Source organism: Lathyrus oleraceus, chromosome 3, assembly GCF_024323335.1.
Source record: "Lathyrus oleraceus cultivar Zhongwan6 chromosome 3, CAAS_Psat_ZW6_1.0, whole genome shotgun sequence".
Taxonomy (NCBI): domain Eukaryota; kingdom Viridiplantae; phylum Streptophyta; class Magnoliopsida; order Fabales; family Fabaceae; genus Lathyrus; species Lathyrus oleraceus.
In genome coordinates this window covers 354,128,078-354,150,012 of record NC_066581.1, presented here as the reverse complement: position 1 = coordinate 354,150,012, position 21,935 = coordinate 354,128,078, and the positions used below count along the sequence as shown (strand labels likewise).

At 36.1% G+C, this 21,935-nt stretch overlaps 1 protein-coding gene and 1 non-coding gene across 3 annotated transcripts; one reads left to right on the top strand and one right to left on the bottom strand.

Annotated features, from left to right (window-relative positions):
- The first annotated feature begins 3,357 nt into the window (after nucleotides 1-3,357).
- Nucleotides 3,358-8,646, top strand: LOC127127640 (dol-P-Glc:Glc(2)Man(9)GlcNAc(2)-PP-Dol alpha-1,2-glucosyltransferase). 2 transcript variants are annotated; one of them, XM_051056901.1, is made up of 9 exons: nucleotides 3,358-3,540; nucleotides 4,490-4,693; nucleotides 4,807-4,895; nucleotides 5,738-6,071; nucleotides 6,971-7,241; nucleotides 7,367-7,504; nucleotides 7,587-7,791; nucleotides 8,071-8,213; nucleotides 8,292-8,646. In XM_051056901.1, the coding sequence occupies exons 2-9, from the start codon at nucleotides 4,604-4,606 to the stop codon at nucleotides 8,549-8,551; spliced, it is 1,530 nt and encodes a 509-aa protein (XP_050912858.1). In that variant the 5' UTR covers nucleotides 3,358-3,540; nucleotides 4,490-4,603; the 3' UTR covers nucleotides 8,552-8,646. The 2 variants fall into 2 exon arrangements, with proteins under 2 accessions (XP_050912858.1, XP_050912857.1); XM_051056900.1 differs by having other exon boundaries at nucleotides 4,485-4,693.
- Nucleotides 8,647-17,266: 8,620 nt separating this feature from the next.
- Nucleotides 17,267-17,373, bottom strand: LOC127133895 (small nucleolar RNA R71). The gene has a single exon (XR_007807697.1). It is a non-coding gene; the product is annotated as a small nucleolar RNA R71 (small nucleolar RNA).
- Between the last annotated feature and the right edge of the window lie 4,562 nt (nucleotides 17,374-21,935).

The window sequence follows — 21,935 nt, the reverse complement described above, 5'->3', positions numbered from 1 at the left end:
TCAGAGACACCTTCAAAATCATCTTCTGATCCTGACTCACCTTCAGAACCTTCAGATTCTGAAGTATCTTCAGAAGTTAACTCGGGTGTTACCACTACACCAGAGTTAGATTTAGACTTACTCCAATCCCACGCTTATGATTCCTTAACAATGGCGTCTGTGCTGACTTCAACTTTGTTAGTGACAAGACAATAGAGCTTTATAAGCACATGTACTTTGGAAACCAATTAGCAATATGATTGTGCTTATGTCATCCAACTTCCTCATTTTAGCATTTGGAACATGTTTATAATAAACAAAACCAAACACCTTCAGATGGCTCACACTTTGTTTGTCTCCAGTCCATTATGAATAGGAACCATTTGCTTCAGCTTCTTAGTTGAAAACATGTTGAACACATATGTCGACGTGGCAACAACTTCTCCCCATAAGGTGTGAGGTAGTTTCTTCTCTTTCAGCATGCCCCTTGTCATATCAAGCAAAGTTATATTTCTTCTTTCAGCAAAACCATTGTGTTGAGGAGTGTATGAAACAGTAACCTCATGCTCTATTATATTCTCCTCACAGAACCTTCTGAACTCTATAGAGTTTTAGTCACATCTACCATCAGTTCTGAGAACTTTCAGCTTCTGACCATTCTGTTTTTCATCCTTCACCTTGAAATTTTAAAACTCAGTAAACATCTGATTCTTAAACTTGATGAGTGTTGCCCATGTCATTCTTATGCACTAACCCATAAAAGACCCAAAATAATTGTTTCCTCCAAGTGAGGGTACTTCAAATGGTCCACAAACATCATAATATACTACTCCCTAAGCATGCTCTGCTATTGGGGCTACTTCTGATGCAAATGGAAATCTAGGTTGCTTACCTTTCATGCATATCTCACATGACTTCTTAGGCTTCACAATCTTCAGAATGCCATATATCAGCTTCTTAGAATTCAGATGCCTTAAGCTTTTGAAATTAAGATGCCCCCATCTCTTGTGCCACAACTCACTCTCACCTTCAACGCCTTCTGCACTAAGGCATTTAGTTTCAGTTGTCTCCACATTCACCTTGAATGTTATGATGCTTCCCTACTTAGATTGCATAATCAGCTTCTAATCATAATCATACAACTTCAAGAGATTGTTCTTCATAGTAATTGAGAAACCTTTCTCAATGAGCTGACCTACACTCATCAAATTTCTCTTTATGATAAGAACATACCAAAGATCCTTGATCAGAGCAGTTTTTCCATTATTCATCTTGACTTTAACATTTCCCATACCTACAACATTAACGTATTTATCATCAATACATTTGATATTTGTCCTCCTTCTGGAGTTAAAACCTATCAGTCATTGTTTGTTTCTAGTTAGGTGATTTGAGCCGCCAGTGTCCATATACCACCAGGCTACTAAATATCCACCATCAGACTCAAAAGCCATCAATAACACAGGTTCATCATCAGAATCTCCTTTGGCTATATTTGTTTCTTTTGATTTTCTTTCCTTGTTTGACTAACAGTCAGCAACAAAATGGCTAAACTTCTTATAACAGTATCATTGAAGCTTTTTCTTGTCAAACTTCTCATTTCCCTTCTGATGTTTCTTCTCATCAAAATTAGAGGATTCTGACCAAGACTGTTTCTGACTCTTCTTTCTAGAAGTACCTTCAGAGCCTGCTCTACCTCTCTTTTAGAGGTTCTCTCAATCAGACGCAACTCTTGTGCCTCTAGACTACTTTGCAACTCTTCAATTCGCATGGTGCTCAGGTCTTTAAAATGTTCAATTGCTACAACAAAGAAATCAAATTGAGGAGTAAGAGATCTCAATACCTTTTCAATGATTACTTGTTATGACAAAGTTTCTCCGCAAGATTTCATCTCATTGGTGATCAGAATCACTATGGAGATGTAATATGATACCTTCTCATTGTTCATGTTGAGATTCTCATACTGCTTACGTAGAGACTGAAGCTTCACCTTCTTCACTGACGCATCATCACCATAGCACCGTGTCAGTATATCCCACACAACCATCACTGTCATTGAATTAACGATTTTCTCAAACACATTCATATCCACACGCTGATGGATGTAGAACAACGCTTTCTGATCTTTCTTCCTCGTATCTCTTTATGCGTTTCTCTATTCCTCCGTCACATCCGCTGCAACCGAAACGCAACCATCGGTAACAAGATCAAGAACGTCTTGAGCGCCGAGCAGCACACGCATTTGAATCATCCACCAATTCTAATTATTTCCATCAAACACCAGAAGCTTCGTATTCAAATTGTTTCCGCCGTTCATCTTTGTTCTTGTGCACTAAAACTCAAACAAATCTCAGATCTCACCAAAATACTCGTGTTTCCCGATCCCGCAAAATCAAGAAATGCAATTCTGTTACGATTTCGATCGTGAATTCAATGCGAATTCAAGAAAACAAAACCAATCACACACGTCTCACTGTACACTTGTGTTTCCTTGTGAATCGAACCAAAGTTTTAGATACCAATTATTGGTGTACAAGATTGAAGATGAAGATGAAGATAGAAGAAGAGAGAGAAAGATAATAGAAGGAAAAATAGTTATAACAAACTTTAAAGGAGAGAGAAACTCTATTCACATTATAAAACCTAGTTACACGTTTGTTTAAATACACAAATCAAAATGGCACGTAGACGGTAGAAACTAATACTAAAAGTTCATAAACTAAGCACCGCTTCCAAAACAATAACCTCAAAAGCTTTTACATATGAGTCTTACCACTTTTAAATCTGAATTATTTATAACAATTTTCTCTATTGATATGTGATTGTGAAAAAAAGTGTTCTATTTGAATATTCATTTATTTGACACAGTATACTATTATCTTTATCTCTCACTTCCTTTTTGACATTATACATTTACACGGATTCCAAAAATACACAATACACTTGAAAACACGAACACCTTCTCCCAAAAATTGGTGTCCAATTATCATTTTCCTTCTTGAAATGGTGATAGATAGTTTTAGCGGAAGTGAATAAATGTTGGAAAACAATTACTCTTAGTCTTATAATTATTTATTAACAATTATTATATTTACATAATTATTTTGTTGATATAATTAAATAAAAATAAATTAATAAAAATAATAAAAATCATACCAGATGAAAACAAATTATACTATTTGATTTTATTTTATTCGGTTAAATTAATTCAGTTAATAGTTATTTAGAGATTAAATAATATAAATTTAAATTGAAATCTATGATATATTATTTGTTTGTGAATTCTAACCATTAAATTATTTGATAAAGAAAATTCTATTTATTTTCATAAATTTTTGTTATTATTATATAATTTAATAATATTTAATTTATTTACAAACCATGCCTCTCTAACACCAAGCCCAATCTTCTTTGTTTTGGAGAGGCCCGTCGTTCACTTCCGCTTTTGCCCCTCCATCTCAGAAACAAGCTGCCGTCACACTGAGCTCAATTGGCCGCCGGTAAACGAAAAGCCTGCCGGAATACTTAGGCGGAGTTAGTCGCCGGCCTCCCTAAAACCAGGTTTTCCTCTTTATTTATTTTTACGGAATTTTCTTACCATCTTTTAGTGTGCTCGCGAGGATGCGATCCAGCTCAATAATGCTTCCTAGCACAGTTTTTGAAATTTCAATTTTGTAGTAAGTAATATGCAAATTGATGAATAATCGCTCGATTTAATTCAATATACCTAAAGTTTAGTACGATGATTGTTGAATGAAAGCTAGTACACTACCTTCAAATGTCGATTGGAAATGTTATAATTTTCTGTACAAATTTTCTTGATCTGTTATTTTCTAGTGTTATTCCTCTTCAATTTCTTTATACCTGCCTGAATTTTGTTTATTATGCTATTTCTTAATGCTTAATTTGTTAGATTAATTATTTAATTAATCAATTATGGATTGACATAATAAATTATTAATTAATTATATTATGGTTAATTATTATTAAACCTGAATTATGGATGAATTATTGTTGTTGATGTTGAGTGGATATGTTGCCATTTTAGTTTCCCTCAACAATGATGCTTGGTTAGTTAGTTATTTGCAGTGTTGTCAAATAGTGAAAATAACTGCGCTATAGTTGTGTGATTTAATACAAAGTGTTGTCAAATAGCAGCTATAGCATTGTAATGTAGCGTAGTTTGAACAAACCACTACTTTTTGAAATCCACGGTAGACAACACTAGTCGTTAGCATATAATATAACATGTTTTGTGATATTTCAAGTTGGCTCTTTTGTGGAGAACTCAGTTGTCCGTCTAAATATAAACACAGTTGTTTTCCCGGGTTTAAATAGTAATAGGTTTTCAGGAGTTTATTTGACTTTATTTTCCACCTGTTTTTAGGAAGACTAATCCTCGTGAATTTACATTCAGCTTGCTTCTCTAACTTCTTTACTGTAACAAGTTTTAGATTAGTTTGTTTTCCTTGTTGGTTATTCATGGAAGGATTTTTGCTTGACAGTTCAGGTTGAGCATGCTAAGGCTTAGCTGTTGCACTTGCACGCGACCTTGATGTGCACTTTTTGACACATAGAGTTGTAGTTATCCTGGTACTGTTATCGTCGAAGATAGAGAGGGGAAATGGGTAAACTAGCTCTTGCAGCAATAGTGAGCTCATGGGTTGTTCCTATCACCATAATGGTCAATCGCATAGTTACTGAGCCATATATGGTAAGAAAAAGTTTATTTACTTGGGAATAGACAGTTGTTGATATTTAAAGTGACTCTGAATAATTTTACCATTCATTCGTTGTAACTTTATAACTGATATCCATGATTTGCAGGATGAGATATTTCATATACCACAGGCTCAGCAGTACTGTAAGGGAAATTTTGGAAGTTGGGACCCTATGATTACCACCCCTCCTGGCCTGTATGTTCTGCTATCTCTTTACGAAACATTTGATCTCAATAGCTTATATTATACTTCTTTTTCGGTAATTAACAGAGATTTTCTATAGTAAACTGCCTTTAGATGTTAGCTCAGCTGGTAATGAACAAAGCACCTTGCTTGAAATTGAAAGGCTTAGGTTCGATTCTCGTAGACTTAATTCAAAAATAAAAAATCTGCTTATTATGATGAAATGAAAAAGGGAATAGAAAGAACACATCATAGGATGAAGAACAGAAAATATGAAATCATTCAGAAACAGCTAACTAGATAGTGGATACCATACCAATTTGTGGCTCGTGCAGAATTTTCAGTTCATTAAACTATATATTAGTTTGACTTTTTGTGATGGTGTACTGAATATATCTCATGTAAGCACTTGGAAAGGAAGCAGTTGTAGGAATATATTAAGCACTCTTGTGATGAAAGAAAACTCTTAATGTAGCAATTTATAACTGGATGGTTTTTTGTTTGATCCAACTGTAGAATGATTAATAAATGAATAATCATACAAATGGAAACATCTATAAGGTTACTTAATGAATATACAGTTAAGTTGAAGTAGTAATACATAATACACATCTGGGAAATAACCTGGGCCATATTGAATAATTAAAAGTTCTGAATGTTTGCGAAACTCTATGACTTTCTGGCTCTGCTAGAAGATAATATTTGAACTACTGCTTAAATTTGAAGATCGGGAATTTGAGTTAACTTAAACAATTTTACCTAGATTGTTCAAATTATCATTGTAATGTAGCATAAACCTAATATTGTAGTATCAATTACCACTGTTGATCTTTCCAATATAAAAACTTTTGCAGGTACTATCTTTCACTTGCCTATATTGCTTCTTTGTTTCCAGGCTTATACTGTGTAGAAGCTGCTTCATCATTTTTGGATGTGTGCTCTGCTTCCTTTCTTCGATCAATCAATGGTGTCTTAGCAATCACATGCAGCATAATTCTATATGACATCATTATTCACTTGACACCAACTCTCGGTGACAGAAAGGCAATGCTTCATGCAGCTGTCCTATCCTTGTACCCCCTTCACTGGTTCTTCACTTTTCTTTATTACACGGATGTTGCATCCGTTACTGCTGTGCTGGCTATGTATCTTGCAAGTTTGAAAAAGAATTACTGGTTAAGTGCATTGGTAAGGTATATTTAGACTTTTATGTTGCAAACATGTATATAAAGTAATATCTAGATTTAACTTGGTGCTGGTGTTGGTGTTGGTGTATATATTGTTTTTTTAAAGTTCATTTATATTAATATCATGTGATTACAGATACAGATGCCTAATAATTATAACTTGATATTTGTTACTGAACATACTTACTGCACGGAGCCACAGACCTTGTTTGTTTCTTATTAAGATGCATTTGTACATATAACTAGGGGAAAATTTTATTCTTATCTATATTGAAAAACCCAGTATATTCAAGATATACTTTGTTAATTGCTCGTGTTCATCTGAATCCAGAAAAAACTCTTTAAAAACTAATTTTTATATTATCTGAATTAGTTTTATTTTCATTGCTATTCTTAGTTGAAATGGATCTTTTCTATCTTTTTTCTGCTGTATGTTTGCTTCTAGTCTAGACTATAAACTTTTAAGTCAATTTTTCTTCTTTCCCTTTTTATGTATGTTGATAAGCAGGTCTAGACACTTACTAAGTGTAGACTATTTCACCTTTAGCACTGCAGCATATATATATATATATATATATATATATATATATATATATATATATATATATTTTTTTTTTTGGGGGATCAACTTACTTTAAGAATAAATTTTTTTAACTTACTCCAAATCATAGCCTTTGAATTGAATCTAATCTAATGGTTAAATTAGCTTTTTTATTTAATTAACCATTAGATTAGATTAAATTCAAAGACTATGATTTGGAACACGTTAAAAAAACTTTATATATATATATATATATATATATATATATATATATATATATATATATATATATATATATATATATATATATAATTCTATTTTATAGAGTAGCAATAACACATCCAATATTGTTTATGTAGGTTGGAGCCTTTGCAGTTGTTGTTCGACAAACAAATATTATATGGGTGCTTTTTGTTGCATGCATTGGTATAATAGATATTTCTCAGATGCCTGGAAAGGGCAATGCAAGAACAGCCAACTCAGATGTATCAGTTGAGCATGATTTCACATATGTTACTGGTACAAGTGCAAAGGGTTTAAATCTTAAAAGGAGAAAGTCTGTTAAAACTGTAAATACTTCCGAGTACTCTTTGCCTAGGATAAGTGCATCTTCTCCTTCCTTCTCTTCAGGTTTGCTTGAAAACCGCAAGGTCTCTTTTATGCTCATATACATAAGAAAATAATTTTTTTTATGCTCATACATAAGAAAACAAGATCTCTTTTATGCTCATACACATAAAAATATTATTTTGCAGATTTGTTTGATGAAATTTGGGTAGTCCTTCTAACAATATGGCAAATGAAGTTGGAGCTTTTAATTTCATTTAGCCCCTATCTTATGGTGTTGATAGCCTTTCTTTTATTTGTGTATTGGAATGGAAGTATTGTTCTGGGTAACATTCTTTTTCTTGTTATCCCTTGTGATAATTTTGGCCCATAAGACCCTCTTTCTAACATATCTTACTGACAACACAGGTGCAAAAGAAGCACATGCTGTTTCCCCACATTTTGCTCAGATACTATATTTTGGTTTAGTTTCTGTTTTGGCTCAGGCTCCCATGCATTTCACTTTCACCCATGCTGTGGACATGTTTCAGTCATTTTGGAGAAGTAGGCCCCTTAGTTACATTCAGATGTTCCTGGCCCTTATTGCTGGCATTTTGTCTGTACACATTTTCAGGTTACATCTGACTCATATCACCAACTAAGTATCAAGCAGAATCTCTATTTTCATGTTTCAATAATGAAGTGCATATTCTGATGAGTTCAGTCATATTTCCAAAAGAATTTTATTCTAATATTCTATTATTGCATGCATGTTACATTATTCTCACAACACTTACTCACGAAGCTCAACTTAATCTAAATCTCTAATACAAGAAAATTAATACTTATGATGCATTCTAAGACGTATTAATGTCAATTATTTTGCTGAGTGCCTTTCAATTGGTTTTTACAGTGTAGCACATCCATACCTTCTTGCTGATAACCGACATTACCCTTTCTATCTCTGGAGGAAAATAATCATGGCTCACTGGTCAATTAGATATCTTCTGGTCCCAGTTTACATGTATTCATGGCTTTCAATCATCCATATGTTGGGTTAGTTCATTTCCAAACTAAGTATTTTGTTTCGTTCAATTGCTTGCGGGATTATAACAATCGGCTTTTCTCAAACAGGTAAAGTTAGAAGTAAATTATGGATATTAGCATTCTTCTTGGCTACATCTGCTGTTCTTGTACCAGCTCCACTCATAGAGTTCAGATATTACACCATACCATTCTATTTCTTGGTGCTTCACTGTAACATAAGGGATGATCCACACTGGCTTCTTACAGGGATGATATATATTGGGGTCAATATCTTTACAATGTTAATGTTTTTGTTTCGGCCATTTCATTGGGATCATGAGCCTGGGATTCAAAGGTTTATATGGTGAATTAATTTATTAGCCAAAGAAAAAACTCGGTGCTTACTTTATTGTAGCATTATTTTAGTAAAAAAAGAAAAATAGTGGTATGTCTTTTGTGCCAATATCATCTTTGAAAACTTTATATAAAATGGAATTATAAATTAAAAAGTTAAATGTCTTTAGTTTCTATAGAATTATGATCTTTGAATTTTGAATATAGTCTCTATTAAACATAAAACAATGATGTTATTTGAATATAAAACTGGACATCAAAATAGAATACATTGTACTTGTTAAGAGTCCCACATCGGACAATATATGGTCTGAACATGTGTTTATAAGTGGGGCAGTCTTCACTCTACCAATCGATTTTGTAGGGTTTAGTTAGGCTTAACCACATTTCTTAACATGGTAGCAGAGCTTCGTTTAAGATTCGGTGGGCCACTTATTATGTTTTCCGTTATCGGACCATCAACAATTTAATTCCACGTTCTAGATGTCCAGTCCTGGGCGTGAGGGTGTGTGTTAAGAGTCTCACATCGGACAATATATGGCCTGAACATGTGTTTATAAGTGGAGGATGTCCTCACTCTACCAACCGATTTTGTAGGGTTGAGTTAGGTTCAACCACATTTCTTAACAGTACTGATTACTATATTACTATTTTGTATGATAATTTATTTTTTAAAAAATAAATTATAGAACTTTTTCTATAATGATACAAATTGTGTCATTATCACTTTTATTATTTTTTTGTTCAGATTTTATGTAAAATACAAGTTGAAATTACAAAATCATTTGTATTGATAATTAATTGATGAATTTTTTTGCATTAAAATGGTAGCTAATGACCTTCAATGTGCTAAATTAGGAAAGTGCGAAGAGCACATTAAGTTCCTCGTCGCAACGAGACGTCTCTTTCCCTCCTAAAGACAAGCAATCAGGGTTCCCACACCTAGAGCAAGCAACTCTTTGCATATATATGTCAAGGTGCAAACTTACAACTCATCAGTGAACACCGACAAGGCCCGATGGCCCATAAACCTTTCATTGCAGGGATATCAAGTGAACCATGGTGTTACAAAACTCACAAACAACCAAAGTTGCAGTAGGACAACAACAATAAAATGGAGAGAAGTACAAAATTCAAAGCTAAATAATACATAAATCACAAAGGTAAAATATTTAAATTAATATCAATTATTACATCCAAGGCACAATGGCCTGGAAAATATTACAAACACATATAAGATAATACAAAGAAAAAGAAGTGATCAAGCTGAGGCATCTGAGGTTTAAGTATTGTGACCACCATCTTGAGTCCCCTCTGGAGAAGTCTACAAAAGGTTTAACTCTTCAACATGAGTCAGAGCAGCGGGGCATAACCTCTTTTCCTGTTCCACAACCTGATCGCGGACCCCAGACACATCTTTCGTAGTCCGTTGGAGGGAATCATGAAGCGTCATCTTCAGGATAACCACCTCGTCTTTAAGAGTCTTCAGGGCCTTGACATGAACTTCGACCTCCATACGAAGAGTTTTTCGATCCTCCTTCGCACGGAGGGTCATCTCAGCAATAAGCTCAAAGGCATTGATAACCCACTATTTTGTGAGTTATTGCATCTTAAGTTGTTATTTTTAGTTCATTTTGATTGTTTTATAGTAATTAAGGCTGGAGCACAATATGTGCTCCCTTTTGTTGGTTTGACGTGTTTGTTGCTTGATTTAAGATTAATTATGCCGAGCTAAGGCAAAACTGCAGTGGTCAGCAAATTGGAGCGCAAGATGAGGCAAAAAGGTGAACTCAACCAAAGAGGGAAAATGGAGTAATCAATTGAGTTTCTAGGGAAAACGTAGAAGGACTCATGTATTGGAGGAAATCTATGCTTTGTATTGAAGAAAATTCATTTGAATCAAGTGGATATGATCAAAGGGCGCTAGAAGACAAAGATGATACAATAGTATAACCACTACTTTGCGCACTCTACAAGAAAGAACAACGTCGTCTGCATCATGCGGTGGTAGTCTGTCACAAGATGCCTTGTCTCCCACAATTTTCCCTTGTACCTTATTCCTTGCTTGCTAAGTAGAGAGAATGATGTGAAGGCGCTGATTCATGTAATTGGCTTAATTTGATTTCCTTATTTTTGGCCCATGATCCAAGACATCTCAAGAAACCCTAGTGAAGACTTATAAATAGACCTTGATGAAGATTGAGAAAAGAGTTTAAAATTATTCACAATCATATTATATAATATAATAATGTTAGGTTAAGTGGAGAGAAAAGATAGAGTTTCTTCTTCTCACCATTACATGTACCAACTGTTGAGCCCTGGCGCGACTGGAGTCATCTCTTACTAATTATTCATCTCAAGAAGTCTTCAAGTTACTCTTAGATTTGCATTTCTTCTTCAGTATTTATTTAAGAATGTATCTTTTGAGAATTATGTATGTAGTTTGTACTCAGCTCATCATGAGCTAAACCTTTTGTATGTTGAGCATATGGGAAATTAATGTTATTGTCGCATCCGCGAAAAACAACCGGCGGGCTAAAACAAAACAACACAGAGCCGCCACCGTGCGTTATTTATCCCAAAAGAGGGAAAGGAAACGCTCGAAGTAAACCTGGAAAAAGCATAGTCTCGCGACCAAAGAGAATGGGATCGGGAGTCGGTTATGCGAAGGGAAGATATTAGCACCCCTACGCATCCGTCGTACTCGACGGGATCCACGCTCAAAAGATAGGTTAAGGTTGCTAAAATAAACATCACACACACACTGAAACAACACAGGTGGAGGAAAAGGGGAGAGGGCTCGCTAGGATATCGCATCCTATGCCTACGTATCTCGTCTGGAACGAGAATCAGAGCTGCCGTAGTTCGGCTCACGCACGCCAAACAGGACACACACAAACACAGGCAAACTTGGAACCCGAACGCCAATCGCTGGACTTACATCGGCTTTCGAACCAAACAAACACAATCAGGATACGGACAGCCAATCGCTGGTCTTACATCCATATCCAGACACACAAGAGGGAACAGACAACAACAAGTTACTAAGGAGTCAGGCACTCAAGCCTAGCAACTGCTGAGCAAACGCACACAAAAAAGAAAAAGGGTGCCCAGAGAGACCTCGCACGGTCTCCTGCCTACGTACCTCATCTGGTATGAGGATCAGGGCGACGTAGTTCCCCTGAACGGGAAAGAAATTCTAACCAGATACAAAGGGAGACACACTACTAGGGAGCTGGACTCGAGCCTAGATGTTATCATGCATATCATCCCTAAGTTATGGTTTCTATCCTAACTTGCACAGGCAACAAGCTAATCCTAAACAGGCAAATCAATCAAAGCAAACAATCACAAATAGCACACACTATATCCAAACAGAGGTGGCTCAAACAAGGGTTAGACTGCCAAAGCAAGTCAACTGTATCAGGGTGATGTTAGCTCTTAACCCTGACATTGAGAGTCAGGGTGAAGCCAGATGAAATGGGAGTGAGGGGTGTGCCTCACAGCTCTTATCCCTGGCTAGGGAGAGCTTCAGACAATGAAGTGTGGGTCCAGAAAGTGGGAACCCTTCTACACTTATGACACTGACTCAACTGTACAACTGTACATGGATATTGGGTTAGGATCCACAAGGCATCAACACGTAATGTGAGCCAAGGGACGACTCAACAGATTAGCAGGAGGTGGATTACACACCTCTTGTGTCTGCCAATTGCCTTAACAAAGGTCTTTTCCTGCTTGGGGACAAAAATAAACAAGCACAAACATCGCCTCTTAAGGAGGACTTCAGACAGGTGCCTGGCCAAGTAACAGGCCAGGTCTTCCAGACTACATGGAGTTAGTGATTCTACCTTAATTGGTTTACACAACCAAGCAGCAGCACAAGCGAGTTCACAAGGAACTATAGCAACTAATGTACCTGAAATCAATCTAGCATAATCAGTACTCAGCTCAAACAGTTAAACAGACAAGTTAAAAGTCACACAGTTAACTATACACAAGCAATGCATCAAGCAAAGCATAAGCCAATGCTCAACACAAATGAATTAGAAACCCCCTACAAAACAAAATTAATGTTAATCAACATCATTCAAATGAGCAACTTAAGCCAAGTGCATTAATTCCTCCATTCCATTTGCCTTTTGTCCTGAAAACACAACTCAATCATGAGAAGCAAACCCCTAGGACAAAGCCTAGGGTCCAACAGGATCAAAAATTCAAAACAGAACATGAAAATTATCAAAAATCAAGTTCAATCAATTTAGAATCATGTCCAATTGGTCTCATGCTCATATCATCAACCATTATCATTTCATGAAAGAAATAGTGCAAAGCATGTCACTTAGAAGCTCATTGGACCAAACAGAATGCATCAATCCAAACTCAATCCAAAACAATTCAATAAATCTCCAAAAAATTCACAGATAAACAGAATTCATTACATGTCAATCACACCAAATTTCAGATCAATTGGACAATGGGAAGCAAGTCAATTAAATTCATCAAGTTAAAGCATGCTCATGCAAGTCCAAACAAAGCACAATTTCATGTATCAACTTCAAGCAAGCATAAAACAGTGTAGGAACATCATAAATGCACCAAACCAAAACCATGGCAAACCTTAATGTGTCTACAAACACTCCACAAAATTTCAGGTCCATCCAATACATATCCAGAATTTCACAAAACATCTAAAATCATGACTCACAAAAACTCCACATTTGGTCAAACAGAAAGGAAATTTTCAATCAAATTGGAAACACATCCAAAGATTCCAGAAAAATTCACATGTGAACCTAACATCCAGAAGTATCAACATGCATAGTTTCAGGTCATTTCAAGTCCATATGGCATGGTAAAAAAATTCATGAAGTCCAGCAAAACATGGTGTGACACAAATTGTCACACCTCTAATGATCATGTCATATCTCTCAATACAGGAACTCAAAAATTACAAACTATATACCAAAATGTCCATTAAGGTCTCTAGAATAAGCATGCAAAATTTCAAGAATTTCTAATTAAGCATCATCATTTCATGATCAAAATACCAAGCAAGGTGCAAGCAAACACATGTTCATACAAACCCTAGGCCATTCCAAAAATTACACGTTCACAATTTTATTAAAAATAACCAAAAAATAGTAGAGACTACAGGGATCATTCCATAGAAAATCTCACATTATTTGGACAAAAATTGAATGAGATATGGATTTTCTAATGTTGAGAAAAAATAAAAAATGATGAACAAGCATGTGGAATCATGTGTACATGGTTGAAATAAATATCAAAAGCCAAAAGTGGAAATGTCTCCACACGGAATCGAAGCTGGTCACGGTTTAAAAATGAGCGCGCAAACACGTTAGAGCAGGTACAGTAAGCGAATTTTGGATCTAGCTCAAGTTTCTGGAAAATTTTAAAGTGTTCTTCATGTTCTTCATACACTCATAGGCTCAAGAACAAATCTCAACCAAATTGGAAAAACCATATATCAATGGAAAGGTCTTTCCAAGCACATCATGAATCTCAAATTATTTTGTCCTAATTCTTCCTAAATTAAGAGAATCGAAGCCAAACATAATCATGCATGAAAGTTCAAATCAACATAACTCTCTCATTTCTTAACCAAATTTAGTGAAACGAATTGTAGAATTTTCTACTAAGAAAGATCTATCCAAATCATCAATCAATTTCAAGAATTATTGGATTCGAAAAATCACCTTGATTTGAGCACAGTGATGAATTCGCGTGTATTAGGCTTCGAAATGTGAAAACAGAACTTCTATGATGCTTGTGGAAGTGAATGGAACAAAGATTGGATGTTGATTGTACACGAACTTGATGAAATCTCAAATTGCCATGGATGCACCTCACTTGAACAGTTCCAAAATCAGCTTCAATTCCACTGGTTCTTGCTCCAATTAGCTTCCTCAATGCTCAAGAATGAAGGATTGATGAAGAACAATGCTAGGTTTGTGAAGAAAATTGCAAAAAAGTGAAGATGAAAAGTTGAGAGAATTTTGGTGATTTTCAGATCTAGATCTGAATTCTGTTATTGCTAATCAGAAAACAGTTACAATTTAGTTTATATATGTTATGTTAATGATGTTAGTAAACATGATTAGTGCTAATGGAATGGATTAGTGAAAATGCAAGTTTCATGCTAAATGACCAATTAACCAATGCATCCTCCCTCATGCAAAACCAATGCAACAGTAGAATTTTCTGGTTTGAGCAAGTTACAAATAGCATATGTGAGCTAGTGCAAAAGGAATGGAGTGAAAATAATGAATATTTCTCAAAAACACCTTTTTCCCTCCACTTTTTAAAATTGGTCCACTTGAAAAATGGACTTTTTATATGATGATTTTTCATGAAACGTAATGATGGATTATGATAGCTCATGTCAAATGAATTTTGCTCAAAGAAACTTCACTCAATTTGGCCTCATGAATCAAAAGTTATGCCACTTTGAAATTCAACTTTTTTGGACAATGATCAATCCATAACTTGCCAACCACAAATGAGAAATTCATGTTCTTGGACTTTTTGGAAAGGTGAGAGCAAGATTTACAACTTTCATGTTGAACAAATTTTCATTTGAAGCATTTTTGGACATGTAATTTTGAGGAGAAAAACTTTCCATTTTTGGCAATTTTCAATTACAAGTCACTTTCTATTTTTGGAAAGTTTTCATCTGACTTTATTTTCTTCATTCTTGATGTTTGAAATGTCAAATGAAACTTGTTTAGACATGAATGAAGTGTCTCTCACCCTCTCCCACCTCCAAATCCATCAATTCAGGCACAGTTGACCACAATTGACTTTTCTGACTGATAGATGAATTTCAGCTTGACTGATCAAATTGAGCTTCAAACTCCTGATGAAATGGCTCAATGATGAAACCCTAGCTTCCATAAGCTCAATATAACCATATGATCATCCCCATATCCACTAAAAACCCCATCTTCTTCACAAGCCCTGATTGGCCCAATTGCAGATGATTAGGGTTGACCAGTGGTCAAAACCCTAATCTCAAGGTATCTGATCAATCTCTTGGTGATGGCAAAACCATGATGATGATGATGTATCATTCTAACCAAGATGAAGCTCAATCTCCTTGAGAATCAAAAACCCTAATCTGGACCACACATCCTTAGATGATTAGTGATCAATTCAATGAAACCCTAGCTTGCATCTCAACCTCTTTATCTTCTGATCAAGACTTAGGAGGATGACTTGCTCAATGTAGCCACATGATATGCAAACATGCAATGCCTAATGACCTACAAAATGATATGCAATGCTCAAGCTAGTCCCAAGAGAGGAGGGCAAATTTTGAGGTGTTACAGTTATGATGTTTTTATGTTAAGTGATATGTTATTTAGTGCCTTGTTTTATTATGTGTTAACTTGCTTATAAACCTAATTCTTTGAGTGGTAAACTTAGAAAAAGATAATAGCTTGTTGTTGTGAGAAATCCAACAACAAGTGGATTTCATAATAAAAGCATTTGAAAAGAGTAAGATAGAGATATTCACTTGATTAGTTCACTTAGAGATAAGAAACTACAACTATAAGGGATTTCAGAATACAAACAAGTATATTTTAAGGTTATAAGTGTGACTTAGAGATTCATTCCCTTTCCCTAGAAATGCATGCTTTGATGTTGTAGAAATGAACCTCCAGATCACTCCAACCTTTCTTGGCACGACACTGCACATCATAAACACATATTTTCTTCTTTAGCATTAGTGGACCTTAGCTCAACATATACTCTCTTGATATTTTTTCTTTCTCACCTTGCACGAATTAGATCTGATTTAAAGGAGAAAAGTTGAACTTGTGAAATTCTTATATTATTTTTATCTTTGCTCATGCTTGAGTTAAAAAGACAGTTTGTTATAAAATCAACCAAAGTAACATTCACTCCACGTGGGTACGATATCCTCACTTTATCACTTGCTACTTTTAAACATACATGTATACATGCATGTGACATATTTTCAAGCAACAAGTTTTTGGCATCGTTCCCGGGGAGTTCCAAGTTACAATTTTTATTTTGTATTCATTACTATTTTTTTATTATTTAAGCATTTAATGTTTCTTGTACTTTGGTGTCACGACATGTGCTTAGTAGTTATATGTGCAGGTTGTTGCATCCAGTTTACAGAGGAGATCCTGAACCCGCAAGAACTCTCAGAGTACTAAGGAGATTTCAACTTACTGGATATTTGTCATGGAGTCCCCCTCCCTTCTTTTTTGTTGTCTTACCAGATTTAGAAGGAATAGTGAAAGACGAAGCTGAGGCAAAAGTTGTCATGACATACAATGACATTATTTGCATTTCCAATGATATGGCGAGAAACATCATAGATTATGCAATCTTTGATCCAAATGCCATAAATACAAGGATAATACGACCATAAAATTGATGCAGAACAGTTTGAATTTAAGCCTATGATGTTTCAAATGTTGCAAACTACTGGCCATCACTCAGGTTTTGGAAACGAAGATCCTCATTTGCACTTGAAACACTTCCTGGATGTTGCTAGTAATTTTAAAATTCCTGGTGTCACTGATGATGCATTCAGATTGAGGCTCTTTCCATACTCTCTAAGGGATAGAGCCAAGAGTTGGTTAAATTCTTTGGAGCCAAATTCCGTTGCCACATGGAATGATTTGGCTGCTAAATTACTGGTCAAGTATTTCTCTCCTTCCAAAAATGCTAGAATGAGGAATAAGATAACATCATTTGGACAAGGAGAGGATGAATCCCTATTTGATGTTTGAGAAAGATTTAAGGAGATGCTTAGAGAATGTTCCCACCATGGCATACCAATCTGTATTCAACTTGAAAGTTTTTACAATGGATTGGCGCCTTCCTCAATGAATATGTTAGATGCCTCAAGTGGTTGAGCCTTTTTGTATAAATCTTATGAAGAAGGTTATAAGTTGATTGCGAGTATCATTGCCAACACCTATCAATGGCCTGTCCCTAGGGCATCTTCTAATTCAACTCAGAAGAGACCTGTTGGTGTTCATGAAGTCACCGAGACCATAACTCTTGTTGCTCATGTGGCTTAAATCCATAAGATGATGAAGAATTTGATAACTCCTAAAGTGACAAAGCCTGAACCTATCAAGGTGGTTACTGACGCATCAGAGGTTGTTTGTGTGTATTGTGGAGGTGCTCATTTATTTGAAGAATGCTCAGCAAATCCAATTTTTGTTAACTATGTTGGCAACAACAAGTATAACAACCCTTACATCAACACTTACAATCCTGGTTGGCGATATCACCCCAATTTCTCATGGAGTAATAATCAAAATCAACTAAAGCCTCAAACAATTCAAGCATTACAAACTCCTGCTGGTTATTCTGCACCTAATTATTCTTTGGCAAATCAAGGGAATAACCAGCTGGAAAATATTTTGAAATCCTTCATTCAAGAGACAAAGAACTAGTTTCAAGCACAAGGAGTTAGCATCAAAAATCTAGAGAACCAAGTAGGGCAGATTGCCATTGAACTTTGTTCAAGAAACCTAGGTGCTCTCCTAAGCTCTACTGAAGTTCCAGCCTCAACATCTAGAGTTAAGAGCGTTGAAACCTGTCAAGTCATAAAACTTATAAGGGGAAAAGAATGTGAATGATCCACACCAAGAAACAATCAGTCAAGTGAAGAACTGCTAGCTCAGGATAGTTTGCAAGATGAAGAGGAGTCCACTGAGGAGCCTTCCTCAGAAGGACATAATGAAGAAAATGTTGACAAAAATGCTACTAACATGACCTCCAATTCAGAAAAACAACCAGTAGTCGTGCTAGAAGTCGACATAGTCTAGTAGTTTGTTCAAGAAAGACCCCAACCTCCTTTTCCTCGAAGGATTAGGAAAGCTAAAGAAGAGAAACATTTTGGAAACTTCATGGAAATTTTGAAACAACTGCACATTAACATACCATTAATTGAAGCTATCTAACATATGCCAAACTATTCAATGTTTATGAAAGATGTGCTCACTAAGAGAAAAAGAGTAGGTGAGTTTGCAACTGTTACACTAACTCAAAAGTGCATCCAATTGGTTCAAGGTAAGCTCCCTTAAAAACTGAAAGAACCTGGAAGTTTCACCATCCCTTGCACTATAGGAGACACTTTATGTGGAAGGGCGCTATATGATCTTGGAGCCAGTATCAATCTCATGCCCTTGTCAATCTTCAAGAAACTTAGAATTAGAGTTGTCAGGCCAACAACAATCACTCTTCAGCTAGGTGACAAAAGTATTTGTCATCCTCAAGGGAAGATAAAATATGTGCTAGTGAGAGTTGAAAAGTTTGTGTTCCATGCTGATTTCATTATCATGGACTTTAATTCTAATGAAGAGACTCCCATTATGTTGGGAAGACCTTTCCTTGCTACATGCATAACTTTAATTGATGTAGAAATAAGAGAACTCACTAAGAGAGTCAACGTTGTGTTCAATGTTCTCAATGCCTTAAAGTATCCTAAAGAAGATGTAGCCGATTGTTCCATGATATCAGGAAGGAATCATCCATAAGAACATACTCAAGTCAAATAATGTGTTAAAGTAAGAGCTAGGAAAGTTAGAAAAAGATGTTGGTGTAAGCCCTAGAGGCCAATACTTTTGGTACTTGTATCGAATTATTTATTAATAATAAAAGGCTTTTTCTTTATTACGTTTGTTTAATAAAGTCCCTAGAATAGGTAGTCCGTTTAATGTATCAAGTGTGACTTGATCATGAGATCACATTAAACATAAGGACACTGTTCTTAAAGTATACGTAGTCGAGCTTTATTGTGAAGTGGGATAACATTAAAGCATTAAGACTATTATGTATATAGACTGATGATCACATCTCATGGATCATGGATAAGGAGTTATCAAGTCTTAAACATAGGTATGAATATTAAGAGTAATATTTATACTGGATTGACCCGCTATGAGAATACTATATAGAAAGTTATGCAAAGTGTCATAAGTTATTCTCATGGTGATAATGGTGTATACCACTCTTCGACCTGAAACCACTATGGACCCTAGATGTAGAGTCGAGTGCTTTATTGCTGATCCAACATTGCCCGTAACTGGATAACCATAAAGACAATTGATGGGTACTCCACGAAGCATGCTGAGGGACATGAGTGACCTAGATGGAATTTGCCCATCCTGCGTAACAGGACAAATGTCTATAGGCCCAATATTGAACTAGACAAGGATGACACGGTCTATGCCTTGTGTTCAATATAGACATAAGGGCAAAAGGGTAATTCTACACATAAGTATTATCACAGAAGGATTTGTCAGATCACATGACATTTTCGTGTCTTGGGTAGCAGTGATGTGTTGCTAGATACCGCTCACTGTTTATTATGTTAAATGCGTGATTTAATATAATTGCCAACGTCGCGAAAACCTACAGGGTCACACACAAAGGACGGATTGATGAGAGATAGAGTAACTAAGGAACATCGTAAGGTACGGTGCACTTAAGTGAGTTGTGGAACATTGTAAGGTACGGTGTACTTAAGTAGAATACGAAATATGGTAAGGTACCATGAGCTTAAGTGATTTTGGGCATATTATAAGATATGGACCAAAATACACTTAAGTGGGCTTTTTAGCTTGAAGCCCACACAAGTGGTTCTATAAATAGAACCCTTGTGCAGAAGCATTATTGCGGTTGCATTTTTTTCGTTTTCTCTCTCTCTCTCTCTCTCTCTCTCTCTCTCTCTCTCACACACACACACACACACACACACACACACACTCAAAGCCTTCATTCGTACCAGCTAGCACTGAGATTGAAGGAATCCGTTCGTGTGGACTGAGTAGAGACGATGTCATCGTTCGACGTTCGTGATCGCTCCGTAGATCTGCATCAAAGGTTTTGATCGTCACAAGAGATATGCACCAAAGGTTTCAATCGTCACAAGAGGTAAATATTCTATCACTGATCATGACCATTCGTAAGGATCTCTAAAGAAGAAAATTTTAATTTCCGCTGCGTTTTGGACCGCAATTCTCCTTCAAAAGAATATGTTCAACATGATGGTATCATAAGTGTACCTTAGTGCAAAGCACATATTCTTGAAGAACCTGTAGAGGTCTTGGAATTATCCATTGTCAGTACGATATCCTTAATTTTTATCACTTGCTACTTTTAAACATACATGTATACTTGCATGTGACATATATTTAAGCAACACGCATCCTGATACCACTTCACCTCTACCTTACTAGCATCCTCTAGCTCGGTTACCCAGGCTTCTAGAGTATCAGGGGAGTCGTGGGTCTTTGCCTTATCTTGCAAAGAGTTAGCAAGCTCGACCTTCTTCTACAGCTCAACCAAATCCTTCTAAAGAGAAAAGCACTTCTGCTCCATAGTTTCACAATTCCCCTTCTAAGTGCCCCTTTCCCTGGAGGGATTTCCAAGAGCTAGGATGTCTCCTCTTCCAGCAACAAAAAGAGAGAACAAGGAAGTAACATGATACATGTTGTGGGTGATCTCATTAATAAGCCCCATCTTCTTCGCCTTAGAGAGATTCTTAATGAAGGAGAGATTCAACGTCAAAATAGAAGTAACAACTTCCTTAGGGGTGCGAGCAAGATGAGATGAGAAAATGTAGGGCATTTGCATGAAATGGCTTATCTCCCCAGAAAGACGAGTCCGTTTAGGAAAACCCTCTTCCCGGGAGGAGTGTTGGTTCTCATACTAACATCTCTTTGTTTGAATTGGAGACATGGGTGCCTCCTCCATGGTCAATCTTATGTGCAGAAGTTGAAGTCTTGGCAGCTGAGATGGGAGCAGAGGTTAAAGCAGAAGTAGTGGTTGTCAGAGGGGGAACCACAACCTTGATGTCTTGGGCTTTAGCAAGACCACCTCGAGCTCCACCTAGCCATACTTCATTACATCGGTCGACTCAACTAGCATCATTCCTTTTCACGCCAAATGGTCGGTCTTAGAATGTTTGTCAGGCGTGATCCAAGACAATACGTTTGGCCGACCTCGAAGATTCAAGAATGCTTTCACTTCAGCATTGTTGGATTCACATTTATTGGTTCTCAGAAAAAGCTATATGAAATTTTTAGCGCGTTCTCTCATCCGATGATTGACTTGTATTTCCTCCTCGGTTAAGATATGAGAGGGCATATGGACCTTAGTACAATTCACATCTCTGTCGACATTTGATAAAATATCCTTTAATGAGTCGGATGAAGAAGATCTTTCCTCCAGTGAGTACCCAAATACCCTTTCTAAGTTAGAATCGCCAAATAAAGGTACGACTTCTGGTTCCAGGTGATCATGAGCAAAAAGAGGGAGATGAGAATCAGGGGATGTCCCCACTCTCGAGGCAAAAGAAGTTCCACTCTTAGAATCACT

Excerpts from the sequence above, each read along its gene's own strand:
- LOC127127640 (XM_051056901.1), top strand. The coding sequence starts at position 4,604 with ATGGGTAAACTAGCTCTTGCAGCAATAGTGAGCTCATGGGTTGTTCCT. Across the intron at positions 4,896-5,737 it reads ATTACCACCCCTCCTGGCCT|GTACTATCTTTCACTTGCCT; the intron begins GTATGTTCTGCT and ends AAACTTTTGCAG. Across the intron at positions 7,505-7,586 it reads GAATGGAAGTATTGTTCTGG|GTGCAAAAGAAGCACATGCT; the intron begins GTAACATTCTTT and ends CTGACAACACAG.